The sequence below is a fragment of the Populus nigra genome, chromosome 17, assembly GCF_951802175.1.
Source record: "Populus nigra chromosome 17, ddPopNigr1.1, whole genome shotgun sequence".
Lineage (NCBI taxonomy): Eukaryota > Viridiplantae > Streptophyta > Magnoliopsida > Malpighiales > Salicaceae > Populus > Populus nigra.
The window spans coordinates 9,974,714-9,996,881 of record NC_084868.1 but is presented as its reverse complement, the minus strand read 5'-3'; the positions used below and the strand labels follow the sequence as shown (position 1 = coordinate 9,996,881).

Below are 22,168 nucleotides of genomic sequence, written 5' to 3'. Positions count from 1 at the left end.
AAATATTTTATATCTTAGTTTGAGATTAATTGAGATAATTTCATAAAATTTTATCAATTCAGATGATTAAATTCGTCTCTACTACATGTCCCCTAATACCATCTGCTACATCCACCGATGACTTAACATTATCGAGACCATGTTTATAGTGGGATAGAAATGCCCTCATCATGATCTTGGTTGGACTTGCCATGGCCTTATTGAAAATCCTATTGACCTCAGGATTTTGAGAGGTAGAGTCCCACAGTTCACAACCATGAATTGTTCTGCATGATTACCAGAGAAGCGAGGCTTAGCTCAGAGTCATGTAATAATCATCCTGATTTCCAGTTCATCCTAAAAAGTGCTTCTCCTCTGCGGACTAGAAACCTCATGATATGAGCAAGATAAGCAATGTCAACACTAGGTGAGTCAAAGTCAATACCTGAATTAATGAAGGCAAAAAAATAATAATTATACCATGGATGATTGTCTGGTGATGCTAGAAATACGAATATAATGTGAATTACCATTTCATAAATTCTTCTTCTTCAAGAAGTTGTTTCATCATTATTATAGCTTCCACAATTTATCTCAACTATAATTCAAACAATAACTTAGCTAAACTACAATTTATGGTCATGTTTTTTGATTTTTTCTAATTAAGGAATTAATATGAGATAGGTCTATTTATACCTTCTTTAAAATGTATATATTTAATGTTATTTTAAATAAATATAAGGGTCTTTGTTACAAAAATAAAAATAAATAAAAAATGATTTTTGAATTAAGAGAAAAATAGATGCTTATGTTTTTGGATCGTTCCTAATCAGACGAGGATGCCTAGTTTCATCTTAGATAGCTCTAAGCCTGCCGATTGACGATGCCTAATTTAGTCTAGGGTAGTTTTGGGCCTTTGTGGGATGACGAGTCCTAAATGGACAGGCTGGACTTCTTGGGGCCTGTAAAATCCTGCAAAACAGATCATCTTTCAGGGGCCGTCATACTTTCAAAACATCCCCATTTACATAGAGATGGAGGCACAAAGGATATCGCACAATATATATATATATATATATATATATATATATATATATATATATATATATATATATATATATATATATATATATATATAATTATGAGTTGAATTGCGTTGAACATTGTTTTTATTTTTTTAATCTTAATTTATTAATGTTTAACATTGTGATATAATCTTAGGATGTGTTACTTCTTTTATAATAAAAAATATATCATGGTTTATTTTTATGAATTTAATTTTAAGATAAGAAATAAAAATAATAAGAAAGCAAGTATATGAGTGATTGAATGATTTTTCAAAAAGAAAAAGAAAAAGAAAATCATTAATTAAAGTATCTTCTTAGAAATGTTATTAACAGATTGGAGGGGAAAAAAAAGGAAGAGGGGAGGAGTGAGGGAATAAAAAAAGGAAGTATAACTCATTAAGGCTAGATGTTGCATGGGTGTTTGTCTTAGCTTACGTGATTGAAGTTGTGGTTGTGTATAATTTAATTATATTAAAAACTTAATTATAAAAATTATTTTTTTTAATTTTTTTTATGAATTATACATTCAAGACTCAACCTCCACCTCTAAAATAAATATAAATTGATAGTATTGTACTTAACGAAACAAAATAAGAAATATATTTATGGGCTGGATGGAGAAGACGGATTCCAAGAAGTGTGGATATATATATATATATATATATATATATATATATATATATATATATATCTTGATTAATTTTGTTGTAACCCAATTTTGGATCCACCAAGATTTTCTTGAATGTTATTTTATTTCTATTATTATTTATAAAAATTCAAAAATATATTTTTCTCGAGTCAACCGCATCTTTCCATCAAAACCGAGTCCACCAGGTCAAACCATGTCGACCAGGGTAAAAAATGAGTTTCGGGTCAAAACCGTTATTTTTGGTCAAAACCGAGTTCACCAGGTCAATACGGGTCAAACCATGTCGACCAGGGTAAAAAATGAGTTTTGGGCCGTTTCGAGTCAAAACCGTCATTTTTGACCAAAACCGAGTCCATCGGGTCAATATGGGTCAAACCATGTCGACCAGGATAAAAATGAGTTTCGGGCCGTTTCGGGTCAAAACCATCATTTTTTACCAAAACCGAGTTTACCGGGTCAATACGGGTCAAACTATGACGATCAGGATAAAAAATGAGTTTCATGCCGTTTTGGGTCAAAACTGTTATTTTTTTTTGTCAAAACCCGGTCCACCGGTTTTATATCCATTGAAAGATTTTTTATGTTTCAACATAATTTTTGGTAATTAAAATTGATTTTTAACGGTTGAGTCAGGCTTTTTCTAATACTGATTTGAGTTTTTAATTTTACGTATATAAATATATATTATTATACATAATAAAAAAAATAAAATAAAATAAAAAATTTTGTCAAACGAGAAGTTGCGCCGAAAGCAAACAGTGATAAAAAAATAAGATTTGTGGAAATTTGAGATTTATATGTCCCCTGTCATGGCTATAAATAGCCAGTGACAGTACGCCAGAGGGGAAGAGGAGAGGCCGGAAGACGGAAGAAAAAGAAAGAAAAGAAAAGAATATCCATATTATTATTTAAGTTTTTTTACTATTTCTTCACGAGAGTAGGATATTGATTTTTTTAAAAAAACAATATGGAAAATATCAAATATATTCTAATCATTAGATCTAATAGTGTTTAGATCTAAACCATTGATTTAATAGGATACAATAGGGCTTACCACACTAGATTAAACCCCAAACACATCTCAGCCCTTGAAATAATCTAAGCTTTGATCCCGTTGCGCCACGTCACCCGCTGTACCGAGATTTCGGTGCACCGCGTCACACTAGATCAAAAATCTGTTCATCCGGACCGTCCGATCACCTGCAGATCAAGCCAATCACAGCTGCACGATCTTTTCATCAGAGATCCAACGGATCACAGGCTTCAGCTGCACCGGTGTACCGTGCTAGCGTTCACACCGTAGTATAACCCAGAGCTTCTCTCTCCTCTCGCCGGCGACTCTCTCTCCCCCCCCGATCTCCCATCTCCGGCCGTCTCAAGCCTCCAAACCACCACAAAAAAGGTCGCCAACCTCCTAAAAAGCAAAACACCGGCCTTTTCTAGCGTTTTCTCCGCCCCATATGGCCGGAAAAGGGTCGCGATTTTTGTCGGCCACCGAAGCTTCAAACCGACGATTCTCTCTCGTCAGCCATCTAAGGTCGTCGAGACCACCACCATCAGAATCCTCACCCTCAGATCTACCAGAAGCAACCATTTTGTTGGCCGGAAATCTCGCCAGAAAATTTCGCCGCCGCCAACAGTAGCCGCGCGTGAGCCACACGCGCTGCAGTAGCATTTTCGTAAATTTCGGAGAAATCCGAGGGTATTTCAGTATTTTTCCTATACAGTGGCACTCAGGTAATTTTTTGGGGTTTCTACTGGTATTTTTGATATTTTTTTATATATAAATGCTTGTAAATTTTCTTGCATGTCGTAAAAAAATACAAAAATCAAAGGCGACACGTCTCTTTTTTAAAAAAGGACCGATGTCAAAAATATAAATACCAAATATGGATTATGTCCATTTTCTCTTTTGGTAACCCAGACGTAACTCTCCTTTTTAGGGTTGAAACGTCATATTTTAAACAAGTCTCCTAATTTTTCGGGACTGATGTCATTTTTAATGCGTCTTCTATTTTTAGGGACCGATGTTAAACATTTGAAAAAAAACAAATTACCAATAAACCCAAAATATAATGGATTATATCCATTATTTCTTTTGGTAACCCAGACGTAACTCTCCTTTTTATGGACAAACGTCAATATTTTAGACGAGTCTCCTAATTTTTAGGGACTGATGTTATTTTTAACGTGTCTCCTATTTTTAGGGACCGGCGTTAATCATTTTAAAAAAGAATTACAAATAAGCTCAAAATATAATCGCATTTGAATTAAACAAAAAACACACAAGTAAGGGTAACATTTCTATTGAAATGATGTTTTAAGGGTGGTGTCTACCTTCCCTTAATCATAACTAACCTCGTATCTGAATCTCTGGGACCAGTGTCTAATTTGGGATTTCTAGTTCCCTTAAATTACTAGATGGCGACTCCAATAAAATCTTTATTTCCTCCAATCGAGAAAAAAATTATTTTTATTAAATAAACAAAAAAGTGAGAGCCGTCGCTCGACGTCGTGTATGAACAAATTTCATGCGTTTTGTATAATTGATGCGTGTGTATCAGTCTGTAGATGCTGCATGGTGTTTCTATCCATAGAGGATAAATATCTATCTGAATCTACTGATATAAGCTTTTGGTAGCAAAAACCCCAAACCAATTAAGTAGGGGTCGAGCCCCACTTTAAGATATCTTTCGTCTGGGGCTAATAAAATGTCTAGATATCTGTTTTAATGTGATTTGGTAGATTTTGTACCATTTTCAATGTCATTTTTGCGGTTAATTAGTTTAGACGGGTACGCCCTATTTTTCCAGTAAAGTATTTAAATATTGTAAGTGTTTTTTTTTTTAAAAAAAATCAATAACCTTATTATAGCTCCGACCATTCAAATGAAAAAAAGGGCACCGATCGAAAACAATATATATATAACCAATAACTTGGGAAAAAAACTCTTTATCTAAGAAAAAAAAAATTGTTCAATTTTTAACCAATTAAATATACAAAAATAAAAAAAAACCAAAAAACTAAAAAAACTTTTGTGAGTCAACCCATAGACATGTGATCTGAGCATTAAGAGGCGAGCTAGTGTGGGCTACTTAGTCAAACCCATGTTCTAAGCATGAGGCCGAGATAACCCGATAGAAAAAAATTAAAAAATCACAAAGCTATTTAAAAAAAGAAAAAACCAATGTCGAACGATGATATTGAAAAATAAAATAAGCAAACAAAAAAGATGTCAACCTCTATTAATTTTTCAAACTTGTGATGTAGATCATCAAACCAGAAGCATTATACTTGAAAAACCGTAAAACTTAATTCCCGGGAAATGAAATGCTAAAGGATGAAATTAAAAAAAAAATTACATAAAAAGATTCAAAATAAAAAATAGTAATTAAAATAATAAGAGGGCAATAATAAAATTTTAATTTGAGGACTAAATTGAATAGAATAATAACATTAACAAAATAATTAAAAAAATGAAAGGATTGGGATCAAATTGTAAAAACTAATATACCACAAGTTTTAATTGAAGGATAAATTTGAAAACCAATAAAATTTTTATAAAAAACCAAGGAAAAAAATAAAAATTAAAATAATATGAACCAAATTGAAAAAAAATATATAATAAATTAAGATTGAATGATGAAAAAATAAAAATTAAAAGAATATAAACTAAATTGAAAAAAAAACTAATATATCACAGGCCAATTAAATTTTCATTGCCAACTTTAATCCAGAGTACATCATCAGCAGAACAAAAAAAAACCTGGAATTGAAAAAACAAGTCAACAGTTGATCTCAATAATGGAAGACATACACATTATACTCCACGATAGCATCATTAGTTTTAAGGTTAACTGTATAAGTCTTTGCCTGAGTATAGCCTCTTGCAAAACGGAAAAGCCCGCTCCCACCAACAATTGGCATCTCTCTAATGCCTGAAAATATGCTGTTGCGACCCAGGATACTGAGAGTGCTACCATTATACTTCCCTTCTGTGAAAAACAAGTTCAATACCATTAAGAAACTTACTTCACTTTGTGATGCCGATGCATAAATCCCTTGTGCTCTTCCTACTTGCTTCGAGCTGACCTCGGGCTTTACAGTCAAGGGATCATCGATCATTACGACCTGCCCAAATGATGTCGAAGACTTGTTTGTCGTGGCTGCTTGGGCAACAGGAACAGCGGTGGGATTTTTCCCACTAACTGTGTCGTGGAGGTAGAAGTGAAGGTGGCTTAGTTTCTCCCGCTTGAGGCCTAGTTTTTTTGGAGATAAGTTTCTTGAGAAAGTGTCAGGTCTCGCGGTAGCAAGGGTGATGGGGAGGAGAATAAAGGAGAGAAAGAGGAAGATAAGGACTTCTGTCAGAGTTCTGGCCATGGTTGTCTGAGATGTGGTGAGGGTAATTAACCTAAATTAAGTGTAATTATATACAATGTTGCATAATGGGTAATTTGGTCTTGTCTCGGTTTTGATCATTTACGAGACGCTACACTCATCATATAAAGTATAACGAGGTTTATTTTAATTCTTTTAACTTTTTTAAGTTTGAATAACAGGAAAAAATATTTAACTTTTCAAATACATAAAATGAATATAAAATACTTCTTAAAATTATCATCTAAATAGATATCTTTGTAAAATAAAAAGTATTGAATTTTAGAGAGTAATAATAAAGTAAATGTCTCTAAAAAGATTCTCTCTCTTCTCTATGTGATGGTTATGAAGTTGTTTATGAGGTAGTAATATGTTCTTTACTAATGATTGTATGCTCAAAACATAGTCTATACTTTAATAACATTACTCTTCGACTAATATTTTAATATATTTAATTCAATATTATAGGAGTGCGTGATGGAGTGATATCTTAATTATGTAACTAAGAAATTATAATAGGGACTGGAAAATGCAAGTACGAAAAGATTAATCCAAGCACGTTGTATAAAGTATTGGTATTTTAAAGTTCAAAAGAAGCCTTAAAACTTTGTCCAACTTTTAGGGTTCCATTGTTTTGCGTATAAGGATTTTTTTCAAGAAAATCTTTTTCTATATTTGCCTAAAACATTTTTTTCATGTTTTTTTTTAAATCAAAAAATATTTTTCTATATTTATCTTTCATAAAATATTTTCAAAACTGCATAAAGAATGAAATATGTATAGGTGCAAAGTTATTTTTTCAGGCCTGCATTGAGGGTGAAATATGTTTTTGTTTGTCCATGGTGCCGAAAATTTGTTTAAAAAACATTATTAATAGGTATATTTGATGTCAAATTAATTGTCACTCATGTTTAGGATTAAAAAATTTGTTGGAATTTAATCTATAATATTATATGATTTTTAACATAATAAAAATAATTTAAATAAATTATGGGTGAGTAAAAAATTGATCTGAAAATACTCTTGATTAACAAGTTTTAGTAAAACAAATTTACCAATAATTTTTTCTAGTGTTATAAAACATGAACACGATTTAAATAAATTATGAATGAGTAAACAATTGATCTTAAAGTACTCTTAATTAACATGTTTTAGTAAAATAAATTTACCAATAATTGTTTTTAGTGTTATCCATCCTTCTTGTTGGTCTTCACTGCATATTTTTGTTATTGGTGTATTCACTACATATTCTAGTTTTATTTTTTATATTTTATAAAATTTTAGTTTAGTTATTTTTGTAGGTAAAAATAGAAAAAAACCAGAAATGATCATCTCTAACTCTAACATTGACTCTTTGTAGTGCATGTCTTAATTTTGAGTCCAGTTTTGCGATTTCGAGTAACAAAGCACCAGTTAAAGACATATTTCATTTGGGGATAAACTGCACTGCATTCCTACTCATCTCCTTCAATGTGTTAATTTGATACCCAACATTTTCAGTTGAAGACATATTTCTTGCTGTTATATTTGCCCAACATTTTCATTAACTCGAAAATTATTCCAACAAAAAGAAGGTAAGAAACAACAAAGGTTAGCTAGCTTGTGATTTTTAGTCACGGTCCCTGAAAAGAAATCTTTAAAATCAACATCATGTCCAAACTGGTGGTTCATCTCATCACACGGGTGTCTATCATCACATGGGAGTCTATCACGATGGAGTCAAATTACACACTCATCACCAAAGCAAAGAAGCTGCTATATCTTGAGTGGAAGATCAAAGTCCAACATGTTTACCGCAAGGCAAATCAAGCATCTTAGAGCTATGATCAATCCTCTAGATAGGAGCAATTGGATTCTAAATGAACATCTTGGAGCTTTGTACTTGATCTTGTACCTTGATCTTATTGGGTTTACTTTTCCTCGTTTAATTTAATTGGGTACTTAGCCCTGATTTACATCAAAATAATAATAATAATAATTGAGTGGAGATCTTATGTTCAGATGCTATGAATGTGATATGTTCCGGCGATAGTTTAAAGTAGCCTTAAAAAAGATTTAGTTGGGCAACTAGCAAAACTATCACATTACCCAATTTAAATAATTCAATTTAAATAACGTAGCTCAACCAAGTATGTAGACATATGAATATTAGTAATCTCATTGATATTTTTTCAGATGGTTGAGTCATATTGTCCAGATTAGATCATGTGACAATTACAACACATTCTAGTTGATATCGATACGAGTTATGAGTTGCACGCTATAAATCATCAAGGCAAAATTAATGATTATAACTAATTAAGTCATCATAGAGTTTGTATATTATCATAGTGGGATGTATATAGCAATATAATTTACACAGATGCATCAAGTGATTATAAAAGAGTCTATGATTCAATACATGAGTATCACACGTCGGATTATTACATTGGATCTTAATTAAGTAGGTTTCTCCATCTATATATATGCAATACAAGCAACATGCCTAATAAATTCAAAATATCATAAATAATCAAATATTTTTAGAATTAATATATGTTAAAATTTGAGTTTATTTATTGATCTTTTAATTTAACATTAATGTTTTTTTATTAATATTAGGTTGGTTTATTGCTATGGGAGGGTAAAAAAACTATATATGTGCCTTGTAATATTGACAAAGAAAATGAAGGATATACATATGCGTCTCGGTGGGTCAATATTTGTCGTAACGAACTTGATATCTTTGGAGAGAGGTTAATTTTTGATAGTGTCATGGAAAAGAACAAGGCCACTTAAGCAAAATTAGAATGCAATTTTGCTATTGATGAACCAAGATCATTTAGTAAACATAAATAAATAGATGGGTTATGTTGATATATTTTGAGATTTTAATTACTATAATGTTGTATTATTTAAATATTTGAGAGTTTTTTTGCATGTATATATGTTTGTTTTTTTGCATTCTTAAAATTACTTGTGATTATAAAATGTGAGAATTTATTATATTTGATTATTTTGGTTTTTTACAAGTATTTTTAAATGAGACAAGATTTTAGAAATAATTTCTAAATAGATGTTTGTTAGATTTAGATGAAGCTAAAATTTTTTGTTGTGATTTTTGTGAGATGAAAGGGATGATTATTGCAATTTAATTGATGTTACAGTTTAAAATTGCAATTTTTTTTAATTTATATCATAATTTTAAAATGAAATATCAATTAATTAACAAAATAAGAAATCAATTATGAGATATTAATTAAATATTGCAGTGTGACGGTCAAAAGTATACTATTTAACTAAAACATTTTACTATTTACTATTGGCTCAATTCATCTTTTTTTTTTTTAATTTCTATGCTAAAAGACCAATTTATCCGGAAAAAAAAAGTCAACACAACGTCATCCTCGTTCTCTTTACAAATATTTATCTTGGCCCATCAAGACATAGACTGTTTATTAAAAAGTACTGTGTCCAACCATAAAGTCATAAACATGATGCATCCAGCAGATTATCTGCTTTTTCAAAATTATTTTTAATTAAAAATATATTACAAGGGTGCTGCCGTTATGCTTCCACTTCCACCAACAATAGGCATCTCTCTGATGCCGGAAAACACATTGTTTCGCCCCCAGAATGCTAAGGGTGCTGCCGTTATGCTTCCCTTCTGTGAAAACAAAGTTCAATGCCATCAGAAAACTAACTTCACCTTGTGATGCCGATGCATGAATCCCCTGTGCTCTTCCTACAAGCTTTGAGCCGATCTCGGGCTTTACGGTCAAAGGGCCATCCATCATTGTGACAGCCCAAATGATGAAGTCTGATGGCTGAATAAAATTAAATTTTAATGCCACGCAAAATCACCATACAAATTAGGGGCAATTGTTAAGTCAATCAAAGGAAAAGGGTATGCCTTATGGAAGGGAGGAAATTAATTCCAGGCCGTCCAAGCATGAGTCAATTATAGGGAAAGTAAATTATGCTCAAGAACTCAAATATTGAACAAAGAAAAAATAAGACAAGTACAGCGTTTTGAGATTTCCGAATGAAAGGTAACCTACCCATAACCTACTTTTCCATGGACAAATTTTAGTTGCGTTTGTTTGTGCCTAGTCTGTCAGAGAACGCGTCCAAACCGCGTTTATTTAAATTTTAAATTTTTTTTATGTAAACTTACCCACAACCTACCTACTTTTTTTTAATGAGTTTGATATTCTTTTTTTCTCACATGCTTGTATTTAATTGGTTTATTGATAATGTTGTATTTTAAATAGTATAAATATGATTTTTTTATTATGTATATTTTAATGGAAAAAATCCATTTGAAAAGTCAATTGTATTGGAATGAAAGAAATAGATGCTTTTTTTTATTAAGGAGTTTGATATTATTTTTTTCTCACATGATTGTATTTAATTGGTTTATTGATAATGTTGTATTTTAAATAATATAAATATGATTTTTTTATTATATATATTTTAATGGAAAAAATCCATTTGAAAAGTCAATTGTATTGGAATGAAAAAAATAAATGCTTTATTTTTTTTTAATAAGTTTGATATTATTTTTTTCTCATATGGTTATATTTAATTGATTTATTATTTTGTTGGTTGTCCTTTTTTATTGGTTTTGATTTTTTTAAGAGATATCTAAGAATAATATTTAAAAATAAAAGTATTTTAATATTTTGTTTAGCATTCTTCTAAAGTAAGTGAAGAAACATTGAAAGAGCCAAAATAATAGTTTTTATTTTTTCCTTTTCATCTAGCACGCTGCACGCCTATGGAGTTGCTATCAGGCTACATGTTCGTCTGGAGAATTTCACTGTTGTTTTGACTTTTGAAAAATTATAGATATTAATTTTTAAAATATCATTAAACACACTTGTTTACCACACACGTAACTAAAAGCGATTGCTAAATTAGTTATTTTCAGAAAGAAATGTCTCCCAAGTCGCAATCATGTGCGTAGAGCATCATTATCAGATGTGATCTGGGGTGGATTTGGTTAAAGAGTTAGATACTGGATTAGGTTAAAGAGTTAGATACTGGATTATATGGATGGACTTGAATCACTTTTAAAAAATAAAAATAATATCTGAAATTTTAATATTTCATATAAAAAAATTAAAATAAAAAATCTAGTGAATATAGGTTAGATATGTTATAAATAATGAAGTTTAAAATATTATTTCAAAAAGTTTTTTATCCCACGTTAAAAAAAATATTACATTAATATGTTATCATTTTAAGTTGAAATATTTAAACCAAAATAATTTTTTATCCCACATTGAAAAAACATAACTTTATTTTTGTAAACATTGAGTATATGTACTAAAAGGCTTCAAATCTCACATTGAAAAAATAATTTTTTTTTCTTGTGAGCATAAAATATATATACTAAAGGGCTTTCAATCTCATATTAAAAGAATAAAATATTCTTCTAGTATTTATATAGTAAATTTTGAAAATGGTTACTAACCAACTAATATATATATATATATAAAAGATCTTTGGCTAGTAGAAAAAACATATTTGAAAAAAAAAGCGTTTCAACCGAGTTCTGTAGGGTCGCCCGGGTCATGGATCAACCGGGTTTTGCTGGGTTTTTGCTCATCCCGATATTTTATCTTACCCAAACCAGTTCAGCAGGTCGACCGAGTCCCGGACTAGTCCGAGTTTAATAACTATGGTTTAGAGGTCATAAAAGCATCTTCTCTCAAATATGCTATTTAGAATAGCCAATTTGTTAATATAGTTTTTTTTAATAATGTAAATATATTTTTTTTTGTCTATATGCACTCAAATGATAAAAAAAAATAATTTTAAAAAATCAATTTTATTTTAATATATTTGTTTTATCATAAGGTAAAGAAATACCATTGTTTTTGTTAGTGTATATATATCATGTAGCCAATTAGTTGGTTACATATCCTTAAAGCAAATATTCAAAAATGAAAAAAATAATTTATCGTTAAATAATCTTCGCATAAACCCTAAACAACTTTTTATATATATATGAGAGATATTTGAGACTCTAAAAAAAAATTAAATTTATAATTTTTGTTGCATGTATATGTTTGGGAAATTCAATAATTTTAATATATTTTACACTTTTTCAGTTTTTTGTGCAAATTGGATTTTGGATTTTTTTTCTAACATATGTAGGAATGATTTTTTTTTTTGTAGAAAAAAAGAGAGGAGATTTTAGCAATGGCTATCCTGTTGAAGTGCACAAAACAAGGATGAAGAGCCCAGAATAACATATTTTAAATTTGGCTTCTCGTTTGCCGTCAGCATTGAAGATGCCCCAATGAAAGCAAAGAAAAGTCCCAAACAGAACATGGATAAAAAATAGAAATTCTACTTCAATGAATTTAGTGTTCTAATGGCAAACTTTTCACCAACCAAAGTTGAAGTGGAAACTTACCAACATTGAGCACAATCTTGCAGAACAGAACCCCACTCTAGAATTTTATGATCTTGATTTTCTGTGCTTATTGTCAAGAAGCCGTTTCAAGAAAGCTAAAGTGTAATGATCTTGGTAAGCAAGGGAGAATGTCTGGAATTTTTCTTTTACTTTTATTATAGCTTTTCTTGGACATGAGCCTTACAGGTTTAACAAAGAGGAAATTGAGGAAACTGAAATAACAACTGAAACGAAATATTTTAAGGAACTTGAATTGAAAGAACAATGCAATTTTGATAAACCTTAATCTAGATTTCTGGGCAGCTTCGAGGTAGCCCGGGCCTCCTGGGTGAATGAGATTTGCTTCAAAGCATTTTCCTGCCTCTCTGCTGCTTCTCCCTCTCCCTTTTATTATTGTGACTCTTCAGTTAATTGAAATAACAAGATAATAGATAGAATTGACAGCTGTTTTATTTATCAGTGTTGTATTTGGACTCTTTTTCCTTCTCTCAAACTGTGTCGTATTTGGACTCCTTCTCTTCTCTCAAACTGTGTCGTTTTGCCTTTGAATTTACTCCCTTGCCAGCTGTCAGCTGCAGGAGTTCATCATCTCAGCCATCTACGTAAGTGTTTCTTGTCCCATCTTAACCATACACTTGCTCACTTTATTTCTTTGCTGCAGGTAAGTCTTCTCCCATACGCCTCCTTCATTTCTTCCCCCGGCCTCAACTTGATCTTGCTCCCTTAGGTGCTGCCGGGACTGTTACATAAAGTTGCTCGTAAATTAAGCTAGTTCATACTTACACGTGATGGAGCATTATTTATAAGTCACTGACTTCTCTAGAGCGAGTGCCGCAGCTGCCCTCCTTGCATCTCTGCAGGCTGCAAGGAAGTGGAAGAACAGATGATTTTAATAACAAAGAATGAAACATGTCTCCCTACGATCCTTCATGTAAGAGACTAGAAAGGTGATAAAACAAGGCAGCAAAAAATGAAGTCACCTAATACTCTATCAGGATGAAAACTGAACTCCAAACTCACACCTTCAAATCAAGCTTTAAGATCACTCCTCCATCCCCTGTTAAGTAATTTACACACTGGCAATAATCTTTTACAAATCACAATACTGCTCAAGAACTTAGTTATGTTGCGCGTGAAAAATAATTCTCTATAAGCATAACTTCCTATATACATGAAGGATTGAGCCAGTGACACTCCTCATTCACACAGCATATCTTTTGATCTAGCCAGTTAATATTCTAGGATTAAACTAAAACTTCGAGGAGTGAAATTCTGATATTGCCGTAGCATGTTAGCGATTGTTTTCATCAAGAGACGAAGATAACTTTTCGAATTTCCTTAGAAAAAAAATAAAACAAAAAACAATTTGACCAAACATAGGCCAGTCAGGTCTTGCAATACTCCTGAAATTGTATGTGCTGTTTCCATTTATTAGATTATCAATCTCAGTCTACCAATACCAACTGAGCGAAGGAATACGGTAATAGGTGTCGTAACTCATTTCTAGGTTATTCCCTCAACACACAATCACATGAGGCAGACCTGTTGTTGCTCGACGACAGGTAACAAAATTCAGCACTACAGTATCCCCAATAACCTTAATTAATCACCAATTAATTCACTATGTAATGTGCTTGGCATTTGACCATCATTTTCACCTTCGGAGGGTAACTCATGTCAATTAATTCTAATCTTCTGGTTCGTGTTTGAAAAGAACACATGATATGAATAAAGTTGAGAGCACGATGTGTAAGAATCTGAAGGATCAAGAAAAAGAGCCTTTACATGAGGGACGAAAAATTGTACAGAGGAATGCTTGTGATTCCTCTTTAGTATAGAATGGCAGTGCACAGCCACATTTATACACAGCTTCGTATAACAAATAGTTTTGTCCTATTCGCCTATGACAGAAACGCCTTTAGCTAAATAAGGAAAAGAGAAACAGAAGGGAGAAAACACAAAAGATTCATTCGGTTTCATTTACAAATCTTGTTGCTTGGTGCTGGTTGAATGACATGCGACTGATGTGTTGTCTAATACCCCCCACAAGATGGAGAATGGAGATTAATTGTTCTCATATTGGACAAGGGACTTTAAAAACTAGAAGAAGGGAGAGCTTTTGTAAATATGTCAGCTAGTTGACACTGAGAAGCAACATGAGCAGTGGTGATGCTATCGTTATATATCTTGTCACGAATGAGATGGCAATCCAATTCGATGTGTTTTGTGCATTCTTGAAAAATAGGGTTCGCAGCAATGTGCAGAGCAGTCTGATTGTTACAGTAAAGTTGGGTTACTTGAGGATGAGAGACAGGGAGATCTTGAAAGAGATATCGAAGCCAGGTAAGTTCTGAGCAAGTGGAGGCCATAGGTCGATATTCTGCCTCAACTGAGGAGCAAGATACAAAAGATTGTTTCTTGAACCTCTAAAAAATAAAAGAGTTTCCAAGAAATATGCAATAATCTGTAACTGACCTTCTAGTGTCAGGACAGGAAGCCCAATTAGAGTCACCGAAGTCTTTGAGTTGAATCTTTAAGGAAGAAGCTGTCCAGATGCAGATTTAATATAACGAAGAACTCGATAAGCTATTCCCTGAAAAAGAATCTACATATAAAGAAAACCATTAAAATCAAACATCGCCATCAAGCAGCTTCCAATATTCAAGATGCAATGAGTGGAGAACTCCAAACTGGTGGTTCATCTCATCACACGGGTGTCTATCACGATGGAATCAAATTACACACTCATCACCAAGGCAAAGAAACTGCTAGATCGTGAGTGGAAGATCAAAGTACAACATGTTTATCGCGAGGCAAATCAAGCAGCAGATTAGTTAGCAAATTTTAGTTTAGCTGTGAATCCTCTGTATAGGACCAACTGGATTCTAAATGAACATCTTGGAGCTTTGTACTTGATCTTGTAGCTTGATCTTATTGAGTTTACTTTTCCTCATTTAATTTAGTTGGGTACTTAGCCCTGATTTACATCAAGAAAAAATATTGAGTGAAGATCTTATGTTCAGATGCTATGAATGTGATGTGTTCCAGCGATAGTTTAAAGTAGCCTTAAAAAAAATTTAGTTGGGCACTTAGCCAAATTATTGCATGTAGACATATGAACAGAGTGATTTTATTGATATTTTTTTTTGAGATGGTTGAGCTATATTGCTCATATGCGACAATTCAATTATAAACAACGCATTTCAGTTAATATTAATACGAGTGGTGAGTTACACGCCATAAATTATCATGGTAAAAATAATGATTATAACTAGTGAAGCTATTATAAAGTTTTTTTATTACAGTGGGATGTACAGAGCAATAAGATATTTACAGAGATACATCAAGTGATTACAAAGGAGTAAATGGTTATGTACATAAGTATCACATGTAGGGTCATTACACTGGATCTTAAGTAGTTTTCTCCCCCTACATACTCGATATACGAGCAATATGGCCAATAAATTCAAAATATTATAAGTAATTAAATATTTTTAAAATTAATATATGTTAAAATTTGAGTTCTATTTTTTTATTTAACATTAAATTTTTTTATTAATATTAGGTTGGCTTGTTACTACGATAAGGTCAAGAAACTGCGTATGTGCTTTAGAATATTGACAAAAAAAAATTTATCATGGTAAAAATAATGATCCATTATAAAGTTTTTTTATTACAGTGGGATGTACAGAGCAATAAGATATTTACAGAGATACATCAAGTGATTACAAAGGAGTATATGGTTATGTACATAAGTATCACATGTAGGGTCATTACACTGGATCTTAAGTAGTTTTCTCCCCCTACATACTCGCTATACGAGCAATATGGCCAATAAATTCAAAATATTATAAGTAATCAAATATTTTTAAAATTAATATATGTTAAAATTTGAGTTCTATTTTTTTATTTTTTTTATTAATATTAGGTTGGCTTGTTACTACGATAAGGTCAAGAAACTGCGTATGTGCTTTAGAATATTGACAAAAAAAAATTTATCATGGTAAAAATAATGATCCATTATAAAGTTTTTTTATTACAGTGGGATGTACAGAGCAATAAGATATTTACAGAGATACATCAAGTGATTACAAAGGAGTATATGGTTATGTACATAAGTATCACATGTAGGGTCATTACACTGGATCTTAAGTAGTTTTCTCCCCCTACATACTCGCTATACGAGCAATATGGCCAATAAATTCAAAATATTATAAGTAATCAAATATTTTTAAAATTAATATATGTTAAAATTTGAGTTCTATTTTTTTATTTAACATTAATTTTTTTTTATTAATATTAGGTTGGCTTGTTACTACGATAAGGTCAAGAAACTGCGTATGTGCTTTAGAATATTGACAAAAAAAAATGAAGGATACACATATATGTTTCGGTGGTTTAATATTTGTCGTAACGGATTTGATACCTTTGAAGAGAGGTTAACTCTTGATAATGTCGTGGAAGAGAACATGACCACTCAAGCAAAAGCATGATGCAATTTTGCTATTGATGAACCCCAATTATCCAGTAAACGACGTAAATATAGATAGATAAATGAGTTATGTTGATATATTTGATATTTCAATTACTATAATGTTGTATTATTTAAATATTTGAGATTCATTTTGCAGGTATATATGTTTGTTTATTTGCATTTTTAAAACTACTTATGATTATAAAATGTAAGAATTTATTGTGTTTAGTTATTGTGGTTCTTTACAAGTATTTTTAAGTAATATAAGATTTTAGATATGGTTTCTAAATAGTTGTTTATTAGATTTAGATGGTTGTAGAATGAATGAGATGATTACTACAATTTAATTGATGTCGCGGTTCAAAACTACAACATTTAATTTATATCATGATTTTAAAACACAATATCAATTAATTGTTGGGATTCAAAAACACGAAATCAATTATATATCATGGTTCTAAAATTAAACTTTAATTAAATATTACGATTCTAATCCATGATATTAAAAAATATATTATTTCACTAAAAACATATCATGATTTCTTTTTAATTTCTATGCTAAATGACCAATATATCCGGGGAAAAAAAAAAGTGTCAACACTACATCATCCTCGTTCTCTTTACAAATATCTTGGCCCATCAAGACATGGTGTTTATTAATGGAGACTTAAAAAGTATGGCGTCCAACCATAAACATGATGCATCCAGCAGATTAGATGCTTTTTCAAAATTATTTTTAATTAAAAATATATTACAATATTAGTCTTATCTTTTATTTTTATATTATATTATAATATATTATATTATCATCCTACAAAATAAACTCACTTTTAGGCTGTATTTGTTTCTCGGAAAGTATTTTCCGAGAAATCACTTTCTCAATTTTTCTGTGTTTGTTTGCCATTAGAAAAGTTGGTAAACGGAAAACACTTTCTGATCAACGAAAAAACTTTTCAGTCAAAGAAAAAATTGGCTTGGTTTCCAGGAAAGTGTTTTCCTTTTATTTTGGACGGAAAATATTTTTCGAAAGTTGTGAAAAATTTATAAATATCATATTATTTGTTGATTATATCAAATTTGGTTCTCAAACTTTTGATTGCTATATATTTTTTTTTGAATATTTTTTTTTTCAATTTCATCCCTCAGAACTTATTTTTTATATTAATTTTAGTCTTTATTTTTATAATTTTTATTTGCTTTTTTCTTATTATTTTGTAATTGAAATTTTTTATCTATCAAATTTGATCCTCGTTCTTTTGATTATTACTTATTTTATTTAAAATAATTTATGAAATATTAATTATTATTATTTTAATTTCTTTATCTTTCAATTTTTTTATTTTTTAGATTTGATCTCTATTATTTTGATTATTATTTATTTTATTTGAGATAATTTATCAAATTATATATTTTTTTAATTTCATTCTCATTCAACTTTTTAATTTGTAAGATTTGTTCCTTATTTATTTTAATAAACTTGAAAAAAATAAAACATTAATAAGTTATTTTCCAGCTCATTTTCCATGAAATAACCAAACACTGGAAAATATTTTCCAACTTATTTTCCATTCCATTACCAAACATCGGAAAATAATTCACTTTTCTGAAATTTACTTTTCTGAAATTTATTTTTTAAAAAGAAATTACTTTCCAGCAAACAAACAGGGCCTTAAAACACGTTCAAATACAAAACACACACAAAGACGAACACCGTTAAGAATACAAAAATAAACCTGACTCTGAGTTTGCTTTGCAGAGATTATCAGTTCGAGTGTTACAAACCTCATGATCACTGGAGACTTACCTAGTTTTTAATTTCAGGACTTTAGAAGATTAGTATAGGTGTATGTAAACTGACCCGAACACTCACGGTTATAAAAGAAAAATACAAAACCAAACTGTGTCCACAGGAGCACATACTAAAAAAAATCAACCGATAACAACTCAATAATGGAAGACATAAACATTATACTCCACAATAGCATCACCAGTTTTGAAGTCAATCTCATGAGTATTTGCCTGAGCATAGCCTCTTGCAAACCTGAAAAGCCCACTTCCACCAACAATAGGCATCTCTCTGATGCCGGAAAACACATTGTTTCGCCCCAGAATGCTAAGGGTGCTACCATTATACTTCCCTTCTGTGAAAACAAAGTTCAATGCCATCAGAAAACTAAGTTCACTTTGTGATGCCGATGCATAAATCCCCTGTGCTCTTCCTACAAGCTTTGAGCCGATCTCGGGCTTTACGGTCAAAGGGTCATCCATCATTGTGACCAGCCCAAACGATGAGAAGGATTTCTTAGTAATGGCTGGTCGGACAACTGGAACAGCAGTTGGGTTTTTTCCACCGACTATGTCATGGAAGTAGAAGTGAAGGTGGCTTAGTTTCTCTCGTTTGAGGCCTAATTTTTTTGGAGACAAGTGTCCTGAGAAACTGTCAGACTTTACTGTAACAAGGGTCAAGGAGAAGAGAATAATAATGTTGAAGAGAAAAACGAAGGAACTAGTAGGATTTGTGGAGATTTTGGCCATGGTGAATCAGAACTAATTGATGGTTGGCAGAGAAAGAATAGAAGGTTTAAATGGGCTAAGGTTTGGTATCAAGGAGGAGCTCGTAGCGGGGAGAGCTTTTCAAATAAAAGTGTCTCTTGGGAGTTGGGAGTGCGGTTTGGTGAGGCGAGATTAGATTTTTAGATGGGTCCAAAAAAAAAACATTTATTTGTAGAATTTAATTCGGTGTAGATTGTATTTAAATTAATTGTATCTCCAATAATAAAAAAAAAAACTTCAAATCTCGCCTCACTCTCAAACTCATCTAAAGTATTAAAACAAAATCACATATCCTACAAAACAAATATATTATCACCAATGAGATCTTGACACAATTACAAAACGTGTATTATGTAAACTAATTTTAATATTTTATATCAAAAATAATTTTTAAAAAATAAAAAAATATTATTTTTATGTATTTCTAAGTAAAAAACACTTTAAAAATCAATCACTACCACACTCAACAACACCCCTCTAGTAAACCTGAAAAAAAAAATCTCTTACCATTTACACTGTGTTCTAAGAGAAATAATTGTGAATTCCAAAGCTTTTGTAAACATCATGCTTTAAGCATCAGAAAATAAGTAAAATGTGAATAGAATGTATAGCATGAACAAACAATATCAGTGAAAAACAATGTCATCAATAGTCATTCATTCATTATTGCTGTTTGTCATCCGATTTAGGTGTTATTTGGAAATGTTAGAATAATTATTTTTAAAAATATTTTTTATTTGAAAATATATTAAAATAATATATTTTTTATTTTTAAAAAATTAATTTTGATATCAGTACATTAAAATGATTTTAAAATATCAAAAAAATTAAATTGAAGTAAAGAAAAAAATAAAAAATTAATTTTTTTCAAAAATATTTTTAAAATTAAAAAATAAACAGGTATCAATATTGAGAGAAACACGAACAGAGAAATTAAGAAGTCTGATGGCTGAATAAAATTAAGAATCATCATGCAAATTAGGGGCAATTGTTGAGTCAATCAAAGGAAAAGGGTATACTTTATGGAAGGGAGGAAAATAAATCCAGGCCGTCCAAGCATGAGTCAATTATAGGGAAAGTAAATTATTAGTCTCGAGGTCACAACGTATTGAGATTTCGGAATGAAAGGTAACCTACCCCGAACCTACTTTTCCATGACAAATTTTAGTTGCGTTTTAGTGCTTTAGACTTCGAGACAGGGTTCAGACTGAAAAAAGTGAAATGGTAGTCGGTAGATGTTACAGCATGGTCTCAAGAAGACAAACGGGCAAGACTATCGGACGTTTGAATTTTGTGTTTTTCCTCGAAAGAAGGGCACTTGTGATTTTGCTTTGAGCCTTGTCAACTTTTATGACTTTGCTTTTAGCTTTTGCCAACTTTTTTGAGAATTTTAAAAATATTTTTAAAAAAATTAATTTTTTTATTTTTTATTTTAAATTAATATTTTTTAACATTCTTATATTATTTTAATATAATAATCTCAAAAATAATTTATATAAATATATATATTAATATATTTTCAAATAAAAAACACTTTAAAAAAAACCTCAACACCATTTATAAACATCTCTACATCATCTGCATCTCAAATTTCGGATGCTTTAAAGTGAACAACAATGTATTTAGAGTTCGTAAGAGCATCTTTCATGGGATATGCTATTAGAAGAGTCAGTTTATTAATAATTTTTTTTCCTGTTTATATACACTTAAATGGTAAAAATAATTATTTAGAAGAGTTAATTGTATTTTAATATATTTGATGTACAATAAAATAAAAAAATATTGTTGTTTTTGTTAGTGTAAATGACATGTAGTCAATCAATTGATTACACATTCTTAAAATAAATTTAAAGCCGAAAAGAATATCTAATCTTCAGGTAATTTTTTGTATAAAATCTAAACAACTTTAGATGTGTCTAACGAGATCCTTGAGACTCTAAAAAAAATTTAATTTACTGTTTTTGCTATGTGTATATATTTCGGGAAATCCAATCATCTTAATATATTTTACTTTTTTTGTGTCAATTGGGTTTTGAATTTTTTTTTTTAAAAAAAAACATATCTAGGGATGATATTTTTGATGAAGAAATGAGATTTTTACATTTTATATGCTATCCTTGTTGAAATGCATAAAACAATGATGATCAACCAAGAAAAACATATTTTCAATTTGGCCTAATGAAAGCAAAGAAAAGTCACAAACAGAGTATGGAACAAAAATAGAAATTCTACTTCATTGTTATGTTGCGTAATCTTTTACAAATCACAATACTGCTCAAGAACTTGGTTATATATGTTGCGCATGAAAAATAATTCTCTTAAAGCATAACTTCCTATATACATATGAAGGATTGAGCCAGTGACACTCCTAATTTCCATAGCATATCTTTTGATCTAGCCAGTTAATATTCTAGGATTAAACTAAAGCTTTAAGGAGTGAAATCTTTTTATTATTATTACTATGGGTGTCCGGATCAACTTTCGTGTACCTCAACTAATTCTATAAACTCTAAAATTAACAACTATATAAATCTCCCGTGGTTCTAAAAAAACTTAAACTTGTAATCATTAAAAAATAAATCTAAAATTTAAATAGTTGAGCTACAATTAAATATTGTGAAATCTTGATATTGCCGTAGCATGTTTGCAATTGTTTCCATCAA

General features: G+C 30.6%; 2 protein-coding genes across 2 annotated transcripts; both read right to left on the bottom strand.

Moving 5' to 3' along the window:
- Positions 1–5,390: 5,390 nt before the first annotated feature.
- Positions 5,391–6,184, bottom strand: LOC133676440 (dirigent protein 22-like). Its single transcript, XM_062098083.1, has one exon. The coding sequence runs from the start codon at positions 6,073–6,075 to the stop codon at positions 5,494–5,496; it is 582 nt and encodes a 193-aa protein (XP_061954067.1). The 5' UTR covers positions 6,076–6,184; the 3' UTR covers positions 5,391–5,493.
- Positions 6,185–18,599: 12,415 nt separating this feature from the next.
- Positions 18,600–19,625, bottom strand: LOC133677114 (dirigent protein 22-like). The gene has a single exon (XM_062098945.1). It carries the CDS (start codon positions 19,485–19,487, stop codon positions 18,897–18,899), a length of 591 nt encoding a protein of 196 aa, XP_061954929.1. The 5' UTR covers positions 19,488–19,625; the 3' UTR covers positions 18,600–18,896.
- Positions 19,626–22,168: the final 2,543 nt, after the last annotated feature.

Excerpts from the sequence above, each read along its gene's own strand:
- LOC133676440 (XM_062098083.1), bottom strand. The coding sequence starts at position 6,075 with ATGGCCAGAACTCTGACAGAAGTCCTTATCTTCCTCTTTCTCTCCTTT.
- LOC133677114 (XM_062098945.1), bottom strand. The coding sequence starts at position 19,487 with ATGGCCAAAATCTCCACAAATCCTACTAGTTCCTTCGTTTTTCTCTTC.